This window comes from Meriones unguiculatus, chromosome 12 (genome assembly GCF_030254825.1).
Source record: "Meriones unguiculatus strain TT.TT164.6M chromosome 12, Bangor_MerUng_6.1, whole genome shotgun sequence".
Lineage (NCBI taxonomy): Eukaryota > Metazoa > Chordata > Mammalia > Rodentia > Muridae > Meriones > Meriones unguiculatus.
This window is the reverse complement of record NC_083360.1, coordinates 12,372,543-12,392,404: the sequence shown is the minus strand read 5'-3', so window position 1 is coordinate 12,392,404 and position 19,862 is coordinate 12,372,543. Positions and strand designations below refer to the sequence as shown.

At 39.9% G+C, this 19,862-nt stretch overlaps 1 protein-coding gene across 1 annotated transcript in view; it reads left to right on the top strand.

Moving 5' to 3' along the window:
- Nucleotides 1–15,832, top strand: part of Pi4k2b (phosphatidylinositol 4-kinase type 2 beta) — a 30,853-nt gene extending 15,021 nt beyond the window's left edge. Inside the window, exons 7-10 of the mRNA XM_060365316.1 lie at nt 1,967–2,066; nt 6,666–6,799; nt 8,321–8,380; nt 13,608–15,832. Coding sequence (XP_060221299.1) covers nt 1,967–2,066; nt 6,666–6,799; nt 8,321–8,380; nt 13,608–13,775 — 462 coding nt within the window. The 3' untranslated portion in view covers nt 13,776–15,832. The remainder of the gene's footprint in view (nt 1–1,966; nt 2,067–6,665; nt 6,800–8,320; nt 8,381–13,607) is intronic.
- Nucleotides 15,833–19,862: the final 4,030 nt, after the last annotated feature.

The window sequence follows — 19,862 nt, the reverse complement described above, 5'->3', positions numbered from 1 at the left end:
CTGGCCTCAGACTTGCTCTGTAGCTATAGTTGGCCCTGAGCTCTACGTTTCCATGTGCTACGGTACATGTGTACACTGCCCACCCAGCTACATTTTTGGTTTCTAATCCCTTTTGTCTGTTTTCATCTTCTGTCACTTCGTTCACATTGTATTTCATATGTGTGTTTGGAGTTGGATGCTTGTGTGTAAATATATGTGAAGGCCAAGGGTCAATCTTCAGTGTGATTCCTCAGAAGCCATCCACCTTGTTTTTGAGACAGAATATCTTATCAAAGCTTGCCAAGTAAGCTAGGCTGGCTGGCATCTGTCTGCCTCCTTGGCAGTAGCATTACAGGGGTGCACTGCCATACCTGGCTTTTTACATGGGTCCTGGGTATAAAAACTTGGGGTCTCAAGCTTTTGCTGTATTGTTTTACCAAGCTTTTGCTGCATTGTTTTACCAACAGCCATATCCCCAGGTCTGTACTATACTTCTAGAACAATGCACCCCTTCCCCTTTCCTTTCCTATCTCTTTCTTATGTGTATTGGAGACCAAGTAAAGCTTTTGACATGTTTGTATTTGCTAATTCCGTTTCTTCTAAGTGTTTTGATTTAGTGTTAGGTAATAGCAACATTACATAATAAAATGAAATACTGTTTTACTTGTGAATCAGATTCCCTGAACTTTTAAAGAAGTACTTCTACTTATAATAAACTGGCTTAAACTTACATAACAGACTGTATGGATGGTTCACATTAACAGAATTACAGGTTTCAGATTAATTGCTATCAATTTTGGTACTGTCAACTTTGGGTACCTGTTTCTGTTGCTGTGAAGAGACACCATGACCAAAACAACTTCTAGAATAAAAGGGGTTATTGGGAGCTTGCAGAGGGTTAGAGTCCATGGCCGTCATAGCGAGGAGCACGGCAGCAGGCGCAGTGTTGGGGCAGTAGCCGAGAGCTCACAGCTTGGTCCACAGACACAAGGCTGAGAGCACCACCTGGGAAGGGCATGGACTTTTGAAACGTCAAAGCCAACCCCAGTGACACAGCTCCTCCAACAAGGCCTCACCTAATATTTTCCAAATAGTTCCACCAACTGGGTACCAAGTATTCAAACATATGAGCCCACTGGGCCATTCTTATTCACAAATTCATATTTATATAGTTAGAGAAGATACCCTTTTAGGATCTTTTTTTTTTCTTAAGTTTAGAACAATAAATGCTTTGTGGAATATTTAAAATAATTTCTTCCGTATTTAATCTTTGTGTTCCCAAGTTACTGCTTAAGCTGTTGCCTCACTTTGAGATGTTTGTACTTTTAAGTAGTTATCCAGGAAATTTGAAAATTGGTATGCATAGTACTTAGCCATATCAAAAAACAAACTTTAGTCATTAAGTAACTTAAAAGTATGCTCAGCAAAAGAAACTGATAAGTGCTGGAGAGATGGCTCAATGGTTAAGATCACCAGCCGCTTTTTCAAATAACCTGGGTTCAACTCCCAGCACCCACATGGTGCCTCACAGCCCTCTCTGTAACTCCAGTTCTAGGAAATATGTCACCCTCTTCCAGTCCTTACATGTGCTATGCGAACATGGAGGCAAAACACCCATATACATGAAATCAGATAATTTTTTTTTTTTAAGAAAAGTAACAGTAGGCAAATAGCACACATTTAAGCAATGGATTATCTAGACTCTTTCTCTAAAGTTAGTATTTTCAAACTTTCTTCTCTAGAGATGAAAAATGTTAAATAATTTATTAACTAAATATATATTCCAATTTTTAAAATAACATCTATGAAATGTTTATTGTTTATAAAGATTGTCTCTTATATGACTGTGGTTTTTTTCTGGAAATCTAATTTTAATTTTATAGATTTCCAAGAGAGCATACACTTAAGCCTCAATAATTATTGTAATTGATCCTTTTGCAATATTTTTATAGACTTTTTATCAGTAGATCATTTTTCTCCCTTTTAGGAATCAAACTGGATTGATGGTAAAGAAATGCTTATTAAAATAGCTGCAATTGATAATGGGCTAGCGTTTCCCTTTAAACATCCTGATGAATGGAGAGCATGTAAGTATTTAGAGTTCTCTCGGATGGGCAGGGTACAAAATTGATAGAGCTTGAAGTAGGAAAGGAAACTGGATAAAGTGTGATCACTCACTAAAGCTCAGGTCTGTCCCCTGAGGCTTTGCAGGTACAAGTGACTTGGCTCTTGCTATGTGTTGTTTGTATACTTTTGGATGACCTTGTTTGGTTTTAGTCTTGGAAGTAGGTTTGGTAACGAGTTTCTAAGGTATTAACATAGGAATGATAGATCAGAATGTCTTGGTAGAAATGAATGCTGATATTTTGGGCTTTATTCCTTAGCAGGATTCAGACCTCCCATGCCTCTTCATGATGCTTTAGTTACCCTTTCTGTCTCTCCTGCTTCAGATGATTGTTTATGATGCATTTGGAACCAGTTTTGGGACTTTTTTGTTTGCTTGCTTTGTTTTTTAAAAGAGGATTTCTTTTTGTAGCCCCACCTGTCCCAGAACTTGCTCTGTGGACCAGGCTTGCCTCAAACTCAGAGATCCACCTTCCTCTGTCTCCTGAGTGCTGGGATTAAAGGTGTGGGTGGCCACTGCCCAGCTATGGGACATTTTTGTTGTATTTAAAATTTTCCATGTCTTGAAGTATTTCTTCTCCTTTTCCTCTTCCTCCCTCCCTCCCTGCCTCTCTCTCTTTCTGAGACAAGGTTTCTCTGTGTAGCCCTGGCTAGCCTAGAACTCTGTAGACCAGACTAGCCTCAAACTTATAGAGATTCACCTTCCTCTGTCTCCTAAGTGCTGGAATTAAAGGGGTGCACCACCATTGCCCAGCTCATGTCTTGAATTTGTAATTTATGACTTTAATATTTGATGTAGATTCTCCTAAAATTAAAATTTTCTTTGTTACATAATCATAATCTATTTTAGAAGGTAAATGAAGTGATATTTAGGGTTTGCCTTAAAATGCTGGTAGAGGTGGAGATCAGAGAGGGTCTATAAAGCATAATATGTCATTTATGTGCAGTCTTTATATATATGATAGATTATTTGGAATGTGAGAGCTTGTATTTTCAGACTTTGAAATATTTTTAACAAATTTTAAAAATAATCTCAGCATTTGGGATTGTACCTCTTTAGCTTATTGGTGTGCTTGTTTTCTGTTTAAACTTGCCAAATTTTTTTCTTGTCAAACACTGGCATGTTTATATATTCACTCATTTATCTTGCTTGCTTAGATTATATTATTATATATAATATTGATATATTATTGATCATATTTTCAGTTTGCTTGTTTTTTCCTCATGTTTTTCACCATTATTTTCTCTTTATGTATCTCTGTATTTTTTCTGTGTGTGTTGGCTAGGGTTTTTTTTTTTTTTAAGATTTATTATTTACACAGTATTCTGCCCGCATGCCAGAAGAGGGTATAAAATCTCACTGTAGATGGTCATCAGCCACCATATGGTTACTGGGAATTGGACTCAGGACCTTTGGAAAAACAGCCAGTGCTCTTAACCTCTGAGCCATCTCTCCAGCCCCATGTTGGCTAGTTTTATATCACTGTGACAAATACTTGGAAAAAAATCAGTAAAAGGTTTCTTTTGGCTCACAGTTCCAGAGACGTCAGTGAATGGTTACTTGGCACCATTGCTTTGGGTCTTAGGCAGCATAGCTCACATAGCTCATGGCAGGTTGCTTGTTAAAATGGTTGTGGGGAGTGAGACACGGGAAGGCAGCATGGTCTTAATGTTTCAAGAGATGTGCTCTAGTAGCCCAGTTTCCTTCCATGTATGACCCACCTTCTGAAAGTTCCACCAGCTCCAGTTGCACTGTAGGTCTGCTCCTTTGGGAAGCGAGGTTTAGGATCCAAGCTGAAGAGCTCTTAAGTATTTGTCAAGCTACGTGTTTTCATTTGGCCAAACATAAGGCTGGCTGTGTAGTCTTGATTTTTAAAAAGTGCCCATTCTTGGCATTTTCTTTTTGTTCATTTGTTTGATTGATTGCTTGTTTTTTTGAGACAGAATTTCTCTGTGTAGCCCCGACTGCTCTAGAACTCACTCTGTAGATCAGGCTAGCCTCACTCAGAGATCCACCAGCCTCTGTCTCCAGAGTGCTGGGATTAAAGGAGTGCTTACATGCCAGCCATTCTTGGCACTTTCAAAGCATCTGTTAGTACTATTTTCCAGGGTACTGTGCTATCATGTTTGAATATGAGCTATGTGGATATTTTTTCATGTTGTTAGTAACGTCTTTTTGATTATAAATATGATCAATATAAAGGACTATATTTGAAAGAATAGATTTGGGGACAAAGTTTCCTCTTTGTTCATTAAAACTTGTTAGTTTTTAGTACCAGAATGCCCTCAACTTGTCTTTAACTTAATCTGTTAACTTTTGAGAGCCATAACTGACTTTTTAAATGAGTTTCTTCTGACTTTTAGCCTTGTTTCATATACAAAAACACCAGTGTCAATACTCCCGGGTTCATTTGTGTGAAATGTAATATACTTTATTGTCTCGGTGGTCTTTGCATGTATTTTTTTCTGTTGTAACATTGCTACATTGCTTTTCATTTTGTTAGCGTTTACTGCGTGTTATTCTATACTTTTTGGTTCTTTGAGGCAGGGTTTCTCTGTGTAGCCTTGGCTGTCTTAGACTGACTTTGTAGACAAGGCTGGCTTCAAACTCACCAACTGATTTCTTTTAACCCAGACTGAGTCTTTTAATATGTATCTTAAAGTGTCAGTAGATTGGGGCTTATCTTTTTTTTATTTATTTACCATAAATTCTTATTTGTTTTCTTTCCCTATGTTTTGTGGAACTGATTTGAAATGTCTTGTGGTTGCATTTTATTTTTCTCACTAATCATTTGAAACTTATATGCAGACTGCTTTTTTAAAGTGGTAGTTTGGTCAAATTCCTATAAAACATCTGGTAAATTTTGCTAAACATGTGGTGGTGATCAAGGGTTTGGAGCTTACAAAAGAGTTGGTATTAAGAGTGTAGGGATGCTTTAGCTGTCATCCATATAGTGAAAGCCGTGGCTTTATTTACTGTCATCCAGGGAAATCATTGAGAACAAGCACCATTGCCTAATACAGTGCCAGGAGCATAAATACTCAATAAAAGTTTGATATGTGCCCAGTGAATGAAGGGGAAAAGGACTGATAGGGTCTTGGGGAACAGTAAGATTAAAAGAAAGGAGAGAAAGCCAGCAGACAGGGCAGAGAGAACTTTGAGAGCTGGTATCCACCAAGTCACAGTGGAAGAGCTTCCTGAAGGGTGAGACATGGCACAGCCCTGAGGTTAAGGAGCTGCGCTTGGGCTGTGAGAAGTACTCGGGCAGGCGCAGGGTGTGGGAGCTGGTGAATGGTGAGAGTAAAGTGGAAGGACAGGGATTAGAAACCAAAATAGCAAAGAATAAGAGTGTTTTAAATGAAATTGTTAAGAGGATGGAGAGCAAAACATGTTAGAGGAATGTGGGCAGTACGTGTAAACCAAGTGTAAGTCTCACACTGTGCAGAGAGATGGGTTAGGAAAGGGCCGCTGACGTTGCTCATTGCTGTGACCAGATGCCTGGTGGAAGCCTCTTAGGGAAGGAGTTGTCTATTCTGTCTCATGGTTAAGGAGATACGGTCCATCCGTAATAGGGATGGAGAGTGGAACATGAAGAGCATGAGGCAGGTCTATATCTACACGGTGGTGCTCCCGTAATCTAGCATTCTAGAGCAGAAGCAAGCAGATCTCGAGGTCGAGACCAGCTCGTCTATCTAACGTTCTAGGCTGGGTAGGACTATAGGAAGAAACTGTTGTCGGGGAGGGGAACAGAAGCATGAGGCAGATGCTTCACATTTTAAACATTTAACTGAGACTATAATAATTTCCTAGCTCCACTCCTGTAGTCCTACATTTGCTGTTCAAGCCCTATGTTTAGAAGGTTCCACAGCTTCCCAAATATCACCACATACCAGATGTTCAAACTCATGACTTTGTGAAGGTCATTTCACATTCAAACTATAACGAGTAGAGTTATCTGGTTGGTAGTCCTGGAATCTACCTATGTCTCATCCCTTTCTAGAAGATTTCACTGGTTTACTAATCTTCCTAGTCTGTTGCTAAGCTGCTTCCTGTTTTAGGCTCATGAATGATTTTTTTTTAATCCTTTAAAGCCATTTATTCACTTCCTAATTATTTAAAGTTGTAGAGCTTACTCTACAGATTCCGCAATTACTGATCATGTGTAACTATGGAAGATAGGAGCTCTAATCCTTGAGACTGAATCTGTATATGTGAAAGATCACAGGTTCCCACCAATTTCTTAACCCCAAATGTATGTGTTCTGATTTTTTTTTTTGAGACAGAGTTGTTCGAATTAGATTCATTATCACATCCCACCTCTTTACTGTGTGAAACTAAGAAACAGAACAACTTAGACAAGACCTTCCCATTTATTGGCATCCTGACTAGCCATCTGAACCTGGAGTCTGAATAGCTTGTATTGTAAAGGATGATTTGTTCTGAGAAATTTTCTTTTTCTTTTTTTATTTGGGAGAAGCTGGGCATTATAGGAAAGAACTGGATAAATGTGAGTCTGAATAAGCCATTACTCACTGATCATTAACATCTGTTTTCCCACTAGATCCATTTCACTGGGCTTGGCTTCCTCAAGCAAAAGTTCCTTTTTCTGAAGAGACCCGAAACTTGATTCTACCCTATATTTCTGACATGAACTTTGTACAAGATTTGTGTGAAGATCTTTATGAACTTTTTAAGGTAAGTGGATGTTTAATTTAGATGGTATACATTTATTGTTTTCCATGTTAGATTTTACCTTTCATTTTTTTCTCTGGTGCTAAAGATTGAACTGAGGGCCTTCAGCTTGCTGTACAAGGATTTGACCACCGAGCTACATTGTTTTGAATGGCTGTTTTGCAAGTCAGGCTGCTGTAAGAAGGGGCCACAAGCTGGCCCACTCATGCAATGCCCATGTCTTCCTCACAATTTGGGGGCTTAGAAGTGTGAGATTAGGGTGTGGGCATGGTCAGTTTCGGGGTAGCTTTCTTCCAGCGTGCATTCGTTAACATTTGTTCTCATTCATGACATCCTCACATGCTGTAAGAGAGCAGGGTAGCTGCTCCACTGTTCCTAAGGGAATAGTTCTGTTTTGGGGAGGTCCACCTTCCTGACTTGGTTACCACTCAGAGGCCTTATGTCCAAATGCTGTAAGATCTGAGATGAGAGTTCATCACACTAAGGACACATGAGCCTTTTTTCCATAATAAACACCATGATTTCTTATTTATATATAACTTTAAACTTATCCATGTAGCACTATTTTTATCATTTAACTATTGGTGAAATTAATGTTGAGAAAAGTCAAGTTCGTTGCCCAAATTTGGAATGTGAGCATAGATCTGTCAGCATTTTAAAAATATTCTTTATCCTTTCAACATATGGGTGTTTGGTCTGCATGTAAATCTCTGTGTGTGTGTGTGTGTGTGTGTGTGTGTGTGTGTGTGTGTGTTGCTCATGCAGACCAGAAGATCCCCTGGGATCCCCTGGGACTGGGGTTAATAGATGATTGTGAACAACTGTGTTGGTGTAGGAAGCACAGCCAGTGCTCTTAACCGCCAAGTCACCTCTCTAGCCTAGGGTGATTTTCATTTAGTACCAATAGCTTGCTCTTGCCTGGACAGATGTATGGACAGATGTATGCATGGTTCCTGGGGAGGATAGACTAAGCAAACATTTGTCCACATGCTAATTTTTTAAATATTTACTTTTGATTGTCAAAGAAAATGTATTCTTTAAAAATAGGCTACATTAAGCCTCATTTGTAGATACTACTTATGCTTTTAGCACAGCCTGGAAGGGCAGAGAGGAATTAGCAGTTTTGTTTTTATAATACATACATTTGTAAAGTTACATTTACTGAGTATTAATTAAAGACTTTTTTCAAGTTGTATGTTTTTGCAAAATTACTCTTTGAATTATAATGTATGTTTTGTGACCTGAAAGGATTTAATTCTTATAAAAAGTCCAAACCCATTGGCTCATATTAAATCCTTTCTGGAACAAGTTGAAGGTATAAGCAAATAAAACTCCTGTTATTCTGGGTCGTTCCTAAAATGTATCAGATTAAAATAGTTTTTTCTGGTTATGTTTTCAGTTGGAAAGTTTTCTTAATGGTCTTACTTGCTGCCTAGAAGGGTTTGTTTGTATTAAAAATTGATACTTGTTTTAAAGTTGTTGATGTTGGGAGCTGTATTAACCTCCTCCCCCTTTCTGTAACAGATGGACAAAGGATTTGACAGAGCAACCTTCGAAAGTCAGATGTCTGTGATGAGAGGCCAGGTAGGTCACTGTTTGATACTATTTGTGAAGAATGTCTCCTTGAGACAGTTACCAGCACTGTGACTCCTAATACTACCTGTAATGTGTGATGCGGAACCTAGACACCTCAGGTGATGATATGTGAAGTGGATTTAAGTACTTACTCTTTTGCCTCTCTTGCCCTATAAATTATCCCTCTTTCCCTTGAATGTTGTTTGTTTAGCCAGTTGTTTACTCAGCGTAATTGCTTGCCCCTTTAACTATTCTGCGTGGAATCCAGGTTGCACATTGCATGAAGGCAAACATTCTTCCACTGAACTATATCCTCAGTCCCATTTGCTCCCATTCTGATGATGATTGTCTGTGTGTTCCTACCTTTTACTTTGTCTGATACACTTGCACAAACATTTCCATACTTAATTCTTTTGCCAGTAGGTAATTTTCCATCTGGAACACACTTGGCTTTTCTAGAGCAGTTACATCAGCAAGGTTGAGTGCTGACTGAGAAAACTGCATTTCAGTGCAGTCTCTTTACTCCTTCCCCTTTAGCACCTGGACCTGAGATAAAGGCCCTGGGTCTGGTCGCATGAGCCTGAAGGTCATGCTCACTCACAAGCAATACTATTTGCTTCACCTATGTTCCAGAAGGAAGATTTGATATGAAAACTGGCTTTTAGTGACTCCAAACTAATGTCCTCATCCTAAAAGCATATATTTAATATAATATAGCTATCTTATACTGTATTGTGTCAAAGATGAGTCTAGTTTTTGCACTGACTGTTGTATTATACACAGTGGGATAATGGTGAATATAATGAAATCAGATACTCATTAATTCATCAAGTATTTACAGATGTAATTAGTAAGGTAGAGATAGAGTGCAAAGCTCCTTAAGGGCTACAGTATGAATTCCACATGGAAGGGATTATGGAAGTTGTTGAAGAGGCACTCTTATCTGGGGCTGCTTTAGTGTGCACTGTGAAACTGTTTGTGAGTTCAGTGAGGGACAGGTAGGACCTGGTCTCAGCAACAGGATTCCTAATGATACAGAGGTTGTGAAGAGGTCAAGCAGGACACTCTTGCCAGCCTGCTTCCCAGATGATCCCGGGCAGGGATCCCAGCTAGGAGGCTGCCATGTCAGGAGCAGGGAGTCGGGCCCAGTGGTTATACTTATGTAGCAGAGTGTTGCCGTCTCCTAATGAACTTGAACTGCATATTCAGGTAGAAAGAGTTAAGGCCTGCCTTGACTTTTTGCTCGAAACAAATTAACTTGGCATATGAGTATGGCTCGTCTTCTAGATTTTTGTCCCTGAGGGTGTACAACAGTCTGCTTTTATCCTTTGGAGATCCATCCCAAGTTCTCAAGTAGACACCTGAAATCTACAAGCACTGTAGATAAATAACCTATGACAGTATTTGATTAGCAATGAAAATTTAAAATGAAATAATTATAACAATATACTGAAACCTATAAGTTGCTTATTTTTTTTTCCTTCAAAATTTTCCAACTGATGTTTGCTGTGATGAGTACCTAAAACCAATAGATAAGAAGGAACTCTTGTGTTTATCTTAGGAATTTCATTTTAAATTTAAAAAATGTTATAAACAATTTTGTAAGCTTCATTTATGGATTGAAGTTCACACATGAAAAATTAAAAAACAAAACCAAAAAACACACTACCTGCCTGAGAAGGTGATGAGCTCTGAAGTTAGGTAGGACAAGCCATTGGTTTGTGCTGTTCTGAGTTCATTATTCATAGCCTCGCATTCACAAAGGAGTTATGTATTACACAGATAGGTGCAGTAGAGCTGGGCATGATAATGCACATTTACAATGCCAGTACTCTAGAGGCTGAGGCAGACGGATACTCAGTTCAAGATCAGCCTGGACTGCATAGCAGGATCTTGTCTCCAAAAGAGAAAAAGTGCATGACAGGTCACTGAAGAGAGAAAAGGACAAATGGTAGTATCTCGATGGTGTAATTTGATTTGATAGTCTGATTTCCTTTCTCTTTTTGAATATGCATGGTGAGCATATATGTATATATGTTGGTGTTGTGTACACATTAATGTGTATGCATGCATGTCGGATCCCGAGATAGACAGCAGGTATCTTTCTTGGTTGATTTTCTCCTTACATATTGAGACAGGGTTTCTCTTTGGACCCAGAGACTGCTGTTTTGCCTAGTGTGGCTGACCAGCTTGCTTTGAGGATCTCCTCTTTCTGCTTTTTTTACACAGACAGGTGGGCAACAAGCCTCCCCTGCTTTATGTGGATTCTGGGAATCCAGATTCTTTCCATTCCTCATGCTTGCATGGCAAGTGCTTTAGCCAGTGAGCCATCTCCCAGACTCAGGTATGGTGCCAGGGGAGAGGTCTAGTTTTTTTCCCTCTTGCCTGTGGCACTGATCTATTAAAATAATAATAACAACAACAACTCATGGGCTAGTCAGATGGCTCAGTGAGTAGAGATGCTTTCTTCTGAGCTTGATGACCTGAGTTCAAGTTCTAGTTTCAGTGTGGTGGGAGAAACCCAACTCCCTCAAATTGTCTTCTGGTTTCCACATGTGTGCCATAGCACATATGTCCACCCATACACACAAGCATACATGCGCACGCACAGAAAATAAATGAATGTTTTTAAACAGTTCTCTTGGGCTTATACATAGAATAAAAGTTTGCATACCATTGGAGCAGAGGAAAGAGCAGGTGATGTGTCGGGTGAGATTGGGTAGAAAGAAGGGAGGGCGATGTTCCCCAGGAGCTGTCCATGCCATTCTGCTTTGCAGTCATTTGCTCGCATCACCATTTGCTTCTGGGTTGTGAGTTCTTCTAGGGTGAACGTGGTTTTTCCTTCTGTTCGGTTCCTCTCCCCAGACGGGGTCAGGGGTGCTATGTGAAGGCTTCTCTAGTAATAATGCAGGACTGTCATGTGTCTTCTGAATTCCCAAGGAAGACGAATAGACAAAATAGATGAAGATTGAATTCTTTCTGCTGCTGTATAATGATCTGAAAATTAGTATCATGTAATTTTCATTTTCTTGTACCCTTCTGTCTTTCAGGTTCTCTGTAACAATCATGTATTGTTTAGAGTCCAGCAATATTATGTTACTTAAAATGGTATATTTGGATTAACATGCTTGGAATAGATTTTTGTTATGTTATTTTTCAAGATAGGGTTTCTCTGGCTGTCCTGGAACTTACTCTGTAGACCAGGCTGGCCTTGAACTCGACACAGATGCTCATGCCTCCTGAGTGCTGGATTAAAGGCCAGGATTACAGTAGCAGTGCACACCACTTGGCTTTGAAATAGAATGTTTTTAAAACCCAAGTTAATTAGAAGAAACTAGTCAGAACTCTCCATCCTGTAGTCATGGTGGTCCACATTTTTTTTTTTTTTTTTTGGTTGAGCAAAATCTTTATTGTGTACTTCAGCCACTTTTGAAAATATGCCTACAAGCGGTACAGCTGGATCTTGAGGAAGTACTTATCCTAGTTGTCTGAGAAAGAAACAGATTGATTTCCAGAGTGGTTGTACAAGTTTACATTCAAACAAGCAATGGAGGAGGTTTCTCCTCCACAACATTTCCAGCATGTGTTGTCAATTGAGTGTTTGATCCTGGTCATTCTGATGGTTGTAAGGTGAAATCTCAGGGTCGTTTTGCTGACATGGCATCCTGAATATCTCTGTAAAAATATAATCAAGGTTCCAATTAAATGCTTTTCGTTCAAAGATTTGCCTTGGTCAAGAACCATTTTCACAATAATTCACTGACTGAGGACATATCTGTGCATTTAACTAATAATAATAGAATCTGCAATAATGTGAAAGTAAAATGACTTTATTAATGACCACATGAAGTAAATGTATGACACTTTTCCTGAACTAAGAGTCTTGGACACAGGAACTGTCATCTTTGTTTTGTGTGCTTTTAGCTGCCCAGATTGTGGCATGTACATCTGCTCAGCCTTTCTCTTTTTTTTTTTTTTTTTTTTTGTTTTAAGAAAACTGAATTTATTTATTTACTTATTTTTCAATGCAGTTTATTCAGGAACCTTGAACAATCATCTGACCCTGGGGAAAGCCAGCCCACAGCTTAAATAGCCTCTGGGTAGCCAACCCAGGCGTGCCACGGGGGCAATGCAGATAGGTCCACATATATGGAAGCAAGCCAGATCCTCAGCCTTAGCCAAATGTGGAATTGTTTGTGACAGAGAGCGGTGGTCCACATTTTTAGGGTCATGGTACAGACAGTGCTTATAAACAGAGATTTGTAAATTGTTGTTACATAATAGCCTAGAAACGTTTATGGGCATTGTAAAATATAACTGCAACTGCCAGTAATGATTTATTTCCCTGATGAAATAGCAACATGGTTGGATCTAGAAACACATCTGATTTATGCTATTCAAAATACTATGAAGTTTGCTCACCTATGTGTCTTTCTGTTGAAAGTTACTGTTTATCACTTCTTTCATAAGAACCAGAGAAATGCATAGCATGTATATCAGATGTTTTCAGATACCTGAAGGGGAGGTAATGAAATGCCTAAAGTACAGAATAAAGAACATTTTTCTACTATTCAGGAAAAAAGAAAATGAACTGTAATGCTGGACAAGGTGGTACATATCTTTAATCCCAAGCACCCAAGCACAGTAAACAAAACCAGTAAAAGTAATATATATTATATACATACAACTGTTATATACACATATACACATAATGATATAATATATATTTATATGTTACTTTTACTTGTTTTGTTTTCCCTATTTGAAAGTAGGGTTTTAAAAACTTTAAATGGATGACTTCCTGACTTCTCTCTGGGCCTGCTTCATATTTCCCCTTTTTAATGCACAGCTTACCTGTTACTACTGACCCTTGGCCCCTGCTAAAATGAAGGCAGAAAATATGTCTTTATTTTAGTCATCATGTCCCAGCACACAGAAGAAAGGCCTTGGAAATGGTAGAAAGGTAGTAACTTTATTTGATGAATAAGTGAGTAGTAAGACAAACATTTGAAACAGTATTTAAGTTCCCTGTTAATGGAATATATACAACCTTTTGATTTCTTTACTCTCTGACTTCACTGTTGCTGGACATTGGCACATTGGAGTAGTTTAAAATTCCAGTTGGTAAAAACCATCTAATTCTAATCTTGTGCATCTATGTGTATTTAAGTGTATATGCATCTGGTATATATTTATAGTATTTACCCCAAATTGATGAGAGTCTGTGTTTCCACAGATCTTAAACCTCACTCAGGCACTGAGAGATGGGAAGAGTCCCGTGCAGCTGGTGCAGATGCCGTGTGTGATCGTGGAATGCAGTGGCGGCCATGGCCGGGTTGTCAACCTCAGCTGCTCCTTCACCCAGAAGGTCCACTGCAGGAAGCCGTTCTTTTCCTCCTGGTAGCAGATGTAAGGGGAACAGCTGTGTGGTTGTTACCGTGTCCATAAAATATTACAGTGATGTAAATCTGCTGCTGAGAGCACCAGTTGCCAAAACCTCAAAATAATTTAAGTCTTTAAATATACAGAAAATAATGCTATATTTTGAATGTAATCAAAAGTTTACGATTTTTTGTCCAAATATTAAATTTCTATTTCAGGGAAGAGGTAATATATCTCCTATATTGTATTTTTATAGAAAAAAATGTATTTTATGTTGTTATTACCTTAAAAAGTAATTTCATGGTTTACACATGCTAGCATGACTATAATTCTATAGCATTCCAACTAGAAGACAAAGATTGACTCTGAATACAGTAGTAACATTTTTTATACTGTTTAAACATGAGAAGAATCTTCTTGCATTCATTTCAAAAAAAAAAAAAACCTTCAAGGTGACCAAGAGAGAAACTGCTGCTCTTGTAGAATCTGGTTGTAGTTAGTAGATAGAGCAGACAGGGAGGATAAAGCAACTTTGCCTTCATTTTAAAAGCTGCTGTTTTAAAACTGGAATCGGTGCCCAATGGTAGTCGTTACCAGGAACCTGAAAGTTAAATTTTGCCTAAGTGACAGATGACGATATTAATTTTTCTACTTTGGTGTATTTGCTGATGAATTATTCTGTTTTAGTGAGGGAGAAATATCCCCCCCCCCTTTTTTTGAGGCAGGATTTTCCTGTGTAGCCTTGACTGCCCTGGAACTCACTCTGTAGACCAGGCTGGCCTTGCACTCACAGAGATCTACCTGCCTGTGCCTCCGAAATGCTAGAATTAAAGGCATGTGTCACCACTGCTCAGCCTTTTTTTTTTTTTTTTAAGGAAATAATTGAGATTTGAATAGAATAGTATTTAATTAAGGTAGATCTCCAGTATTTTTAAATTACCACATTGCCCTAAAATTTACCATTTGTTTCTCATATGGGATCAAATAATTGAAAAGTAGTACTTCCAAATACTAATTCTAATTAATTTAGTACTGCAGTCAGTGTTAGACAGCACTGCAGAGTAAGCCATCCCCTGAAGTGTATCCTGAATTTCAGTTTGGGGTCCTGAGTTATAGAGCCTTGGAAACCAAGACCCACTTTGAATCAGAAGGGAAATGTCACTGAAACCATCCAACGCTGATTTTAAACTTTTGTTCTTCGTGCATCGTGAGCATCTGTGTATTCTTTGGAATTTGTAGCAGTGTTTAGTCACCAGCCGATGAAAATGGAAATAAGCCCCAAGAGAAAAATGTAACTCCAGAGAAGAAAGCGTTGACGTCTTGCTCCAGGCTCAAAACCAGTGTTGCCCATGCTCGGGCGCACTGGGCAGCTGGTGGTTGGTCTTGCTGCTCGGGCGCACTGGGCAGCTGGTGGTTGGTCTTGCTGTTCGGGTTTAAGTGTGCTGTCCTAGGAATTTTTAATGAGCTTTTTTTTTTTTTTTTTTTAAATGAAAAGTATCCAGGTGGTTAAATTAGGGTGTGGGCAGACACAGCCTGTTTCTCATACCTTTACCTTTGTCTTGGTGGATGTATCAAACAAGCACACTGCTACCCTGAGGAGTCAGTTGGAAACCTGTGTCCTCCTACCTCTTCTGACCTTCCATTAGCTCGGCTTGGGATAATGGGAACCTGACTGGAATATCAAATTAAACCGCCACTGTTGCTAAATACTAGTCACTGAAATGTGCCTTTCAAAGATGTCTGCTGCAGGAACAGGCATAATTGCCTCTGCTGTGGATATGGCTTTCACAAACAATTTTTTTTCAGTATTTTGAGAATTTCTATATTAATTTTTATAACAAAGAACCTAGTATATTGCTACATTTTATACTCTAAAATTAAAATAGTTGAAGACTATTTTTAAATGTCTGACCATGTTAGAATAGTTGAGGTATTTAAAGATTACAAATGACAGTACTTAGGCTGTGTTTTGTAAGCATTCATGAACTTAATTCTTATTTAAATATTGTGGGACTTTTTAATGAGCATATTTATATTGTCAAATATGGTAAGCAAAAGGAATAAAAATCATTGTCTTGAGGTCACTGTGCTCCTTTGTCTTAAATGTTTAGAATGTTTCTAGTTACATTTATAAGCAAGAAGTCACTAATGGTGATAGGGATTGTCTTTGACTTACTGTTCAAGGGGATATAGTCCATCACGGTGGATGGCATGGATCAAGAAAGTGAGGCACCCAAGTGAGGCAAGAAAGGAAGCACTGCACTGAGTAACAGAGAGCCCAAAACAGGAAGCTAACAAGTGGTCTTGGCCCACCCACACTCACCCTCTGTACTGGAGCTTGGAAAACAGAACAATGGGAAACTTTACATCAGTTAAATGTGACTACAACTTGCAACATGGTCTCAAGAGCACAATGTAATAATCTGCAAACATACCCAGAGATTCTCACATGAACAGAGGGCTCAACAGCTACTTCTCAAATACATCATTTGAACACAGACTACGACGAAGCTTTGGTTAACACTGAAAAGGTAGTTCTGAAGCTCGTGTGAAAATGTTATGGGTAAAATAACTGGAAACGAATGGTTGTTGGGAGTTTTTTGCTGGGTCTCAGGCTTCGAAAGCTGTTGCTAGGCAGTGTGGTAGTGTGGTACCTGTAGAAAGAGAAGTCTGATTTCTCAGTAGAGAATTCAGAAGGACATCCTAGCCATGTGGCAAACTGATTTTAAACAAAGATCCCAAGGTAATTCAGCAGAGAAAGAGCCTTTTCAACAAAGGATACATGCAGTAAACCAGATAACAAACCATTTGTGTGTGTGTGTGTGTGTGTGTGTGAGAGAGAGACATATCAACACCTAGGTGCCCTTTACCTCATATACAGACCTACAAGAGTATGTAAATATATTAAATATATTATATGGCTAATATTCCCTTATAAGTGAATATCATAAGTATATGTCATGCATGTCATTCTGGTTCTGGGTTACCTCACTCAGGATGATCTTTTCTAGTTCCATCCACTTGTCTGCAAATTTCATGATTTCCTTGTTTTTAATAGCTGAGTACTATTCCATTTTGTAAATGTGCCACAATTTTTGTACCCATTCTTTAGTGTAGGGACATGTAGGTTGTTTTCAGATTCTGGCTATTACAAATAAAGCTGCTATGAACTTGGTTGAGCAAATGTCCTTGTATGGTGGAGCATCTTTTGTATATATCCCCAGGAGTAGTATAGCTGGGTCTTGAGGTAGTGCTACTCCCAATTTTCTGAGGAAGCGCGAGATTGATTTCCAAAGTGGTTGTACAAGTTTGTACTCCCACCAGCAATGGAGGAGGGTTCCCTTTTAACTAAATCCTAGCCAGCATGTGCTGTCACTTGAGTTTTTGATCTTAGCCATTCTGATGGGTGTAAGATGGAATCTCTGAGTTGTTTTGATTTGCATTTCCCTAATGACTAAGGACATTGAGCATTTAAGTGTTTCTCCACCATTTCATATTCCTCTATTGAGAATTCTGTTTGGCTCTGTACCCCTATATAATATAGGATAACCATACTAAAATCCACAGACCTAAAGAAGCTAAATAACAAGGACGGTGGATGCTTAAATCTCATTCAGAAGGACAAATAGAAAATAGACACCGGAAGCAGTTGAAGAGGGAACAGGAAGGGAGCCTAACATAGAGGTCCTCTGATCCCCAGTAGGGGATCAAAGCCGATTCTGAGACTCACAGCCAAACTTTGGTCAGAGCGCAGGGAGTTTTATGGAAGAAGCAGGGGGTGGGGGGGAGGATAGAAGGACTCAAGAGGGCACAAGAGCTCCACAGGGAGACCAACAACACCAACAAATCTGGGCCCAGGGCCCCTGAAGATACTGATGCACCAACCAAGGACCATGCATGAAGAGGACCTACACCCCCTGCTCATATGTAGCCCATAGGCAGTTCCATCTCTACATGGGTCTTAAGGGGCAGGGACTGTCTCTGACATGGTCTCTGATGCCTGCTCTTTGATCACTTTCCCTGGGTGGAGCAGGCCATGGAGGAAGAGGATTCAGGCAGTCCTGATGAGACTTGATAGGCTGGGGTCAGATGTAGTAGAAGAGCTCTCCCCCTTTCTGAGGACTAGGGTATGGTTATAGGGGGGAAGGGAGAGGGAGGGTGGGACAGAGGAGATGAGGGAGGGGGCTACATAAAGTGAGTAAGGTATAAAAATAAATTACAAAAAAAGTATGTAAATGCCAGGCACAGAGGAACATTACTGTAATCTCAGCACTTACGAGCCAGAGGCAGGGGATCACAAATTTAGTGGCCAGCTTGTGCTGTGTGGGACTCCCTCGCCACCAACAAAAGAGAACTGAGAGTTCCAGAAGCAAATAGGGGATCTTACTGACCATCTTAGGGTTTCTATGGCAGTGATAAAACACCATTAAACAAACAACTCAGGGAGGAAAAGGCTTATTTCATCTTACAAGTGCATACCGTACTCCATCTCTAAAAGATGTTGGGACGGGAATGCATCAATCTGTGTTCAAGATTTGGGTTACTGCCTAAAAGGACCAAGTGTACAAATAGATTCCTTGGCGTATGATGACAAAAGATAGCAAAGCTATTGTAAACTTTTTCTCTTATCAGACAACGGAGAGATAACCTGGGATTTTGAAGAAAAGGCTGCTGTGGCCGCTGGGAAGAGGTATACCAGGAGTCACGCCTTCAGGAAAGATGTGACATTTCAAAAGGTGTTGGTTCAGGTTCCTCAGAGGCTGGGTCTGGCCTGTGAAAAACTAGTCCAGCAGTTGCAGTGGCTGCAGCTCCTGTGAGTCTTCTTGCTGGTCTTTTAGATCTGAACATTGAGAGCACATGATTTCAAAAAGCAGCAGCTAATCCCTGTAGGCAAAGAGATACTTTTCTTCCTTTGGCAACTACAGAAGTCCCCCCCTTAAGGCTTCAGAAGCTCCAGGCAGTAGCAGCAAAGAGCTGGCAAGTGTTCTCCTGCCTCAGGAGTGAGGGTTATGTAAACATCCAGGGAACGAGGCCTAGGAAACTGGTCTAACCAGATGTAGGTGCCTGATGCCACCAGGGTAACACTGCCTATTACCTTCCTGTGGTTATGGAACATTGTCTACTCCTTGGAGTCATGGGGAAGTGCACCGAAACCACATGCTGGCTCAGGCCAGCCTGGCAACTCCATAGCTTGGTTACTAAACAGTTTAGTGTCTGGCCACCCTTGCTCCCGCCCGAGAAGATGGGAGTGCATTACTGGCCCAGATCTCTAGCTAAAATGCCATTATCTTCCCGGGACAGGTTCTGCTTCACTTGTCTGCACAGCAGGTATTATGACCTCCTTGTCAAATCTCAAAAGCCTGCAGTACAGGCTGAGTTGTCTGCATTGATGCAGAAATTTGGGGAAAGCCCTGGAGCACTGCCAAGGAGAAGGCCTCTTGACTGAGCAAAGAAGCTAAAAAGACTACAGGGGAAACTGTGCTCAGTGGGTCCAGGGAGTTTGGGCCTGCACTGTAGGTATGAGGATGTGGGTCGTAACAAAGGTATGTAACAGGATTCGAACAAACTCACTTTACTTACCTATTCCAGATACTACCTGGTGTAGCGCTATGTTTTCCAGGCTACACAGGACACCATCTCTTCTTGTAGATCCCTTCTTCCCTGCTCTGTGCCTGGTTGGCTGAACATTATGGCAGTATTGAAAGCACTGGTACTTCTCAATTTCCATTGCTTTCTGCCAATAGCAGGCACAGCAGAAAAAAAAAAAAAAGTGAGAGCTAAAGAGAGAGGGTTGGGCTCTTTACTCTCCAGCCTCAGTAGGCCACTTCGGAGAGCATACACATTTTAACAGTACTCATTCAGGTGCCTGTGTGTCCCCATTATAAATTCGCTTTTTACCCATGGCTTCTGCCCTGAGGACTTGACGTGATTTCCTGAGCCCTGTTGAAGGACTCATGTAGGATTGCCCTTGCCATAAATTTTTCTCTTTGGTTTTGTTATAGGAAGCCCACCAGAGAAGATCATTCAGACACAATTTTATAGTCAATTGAAAAGTCTTTATTCCAGTCAGATGGGACTTTACTCAGATATTCAGGACCCAAGTATAGCA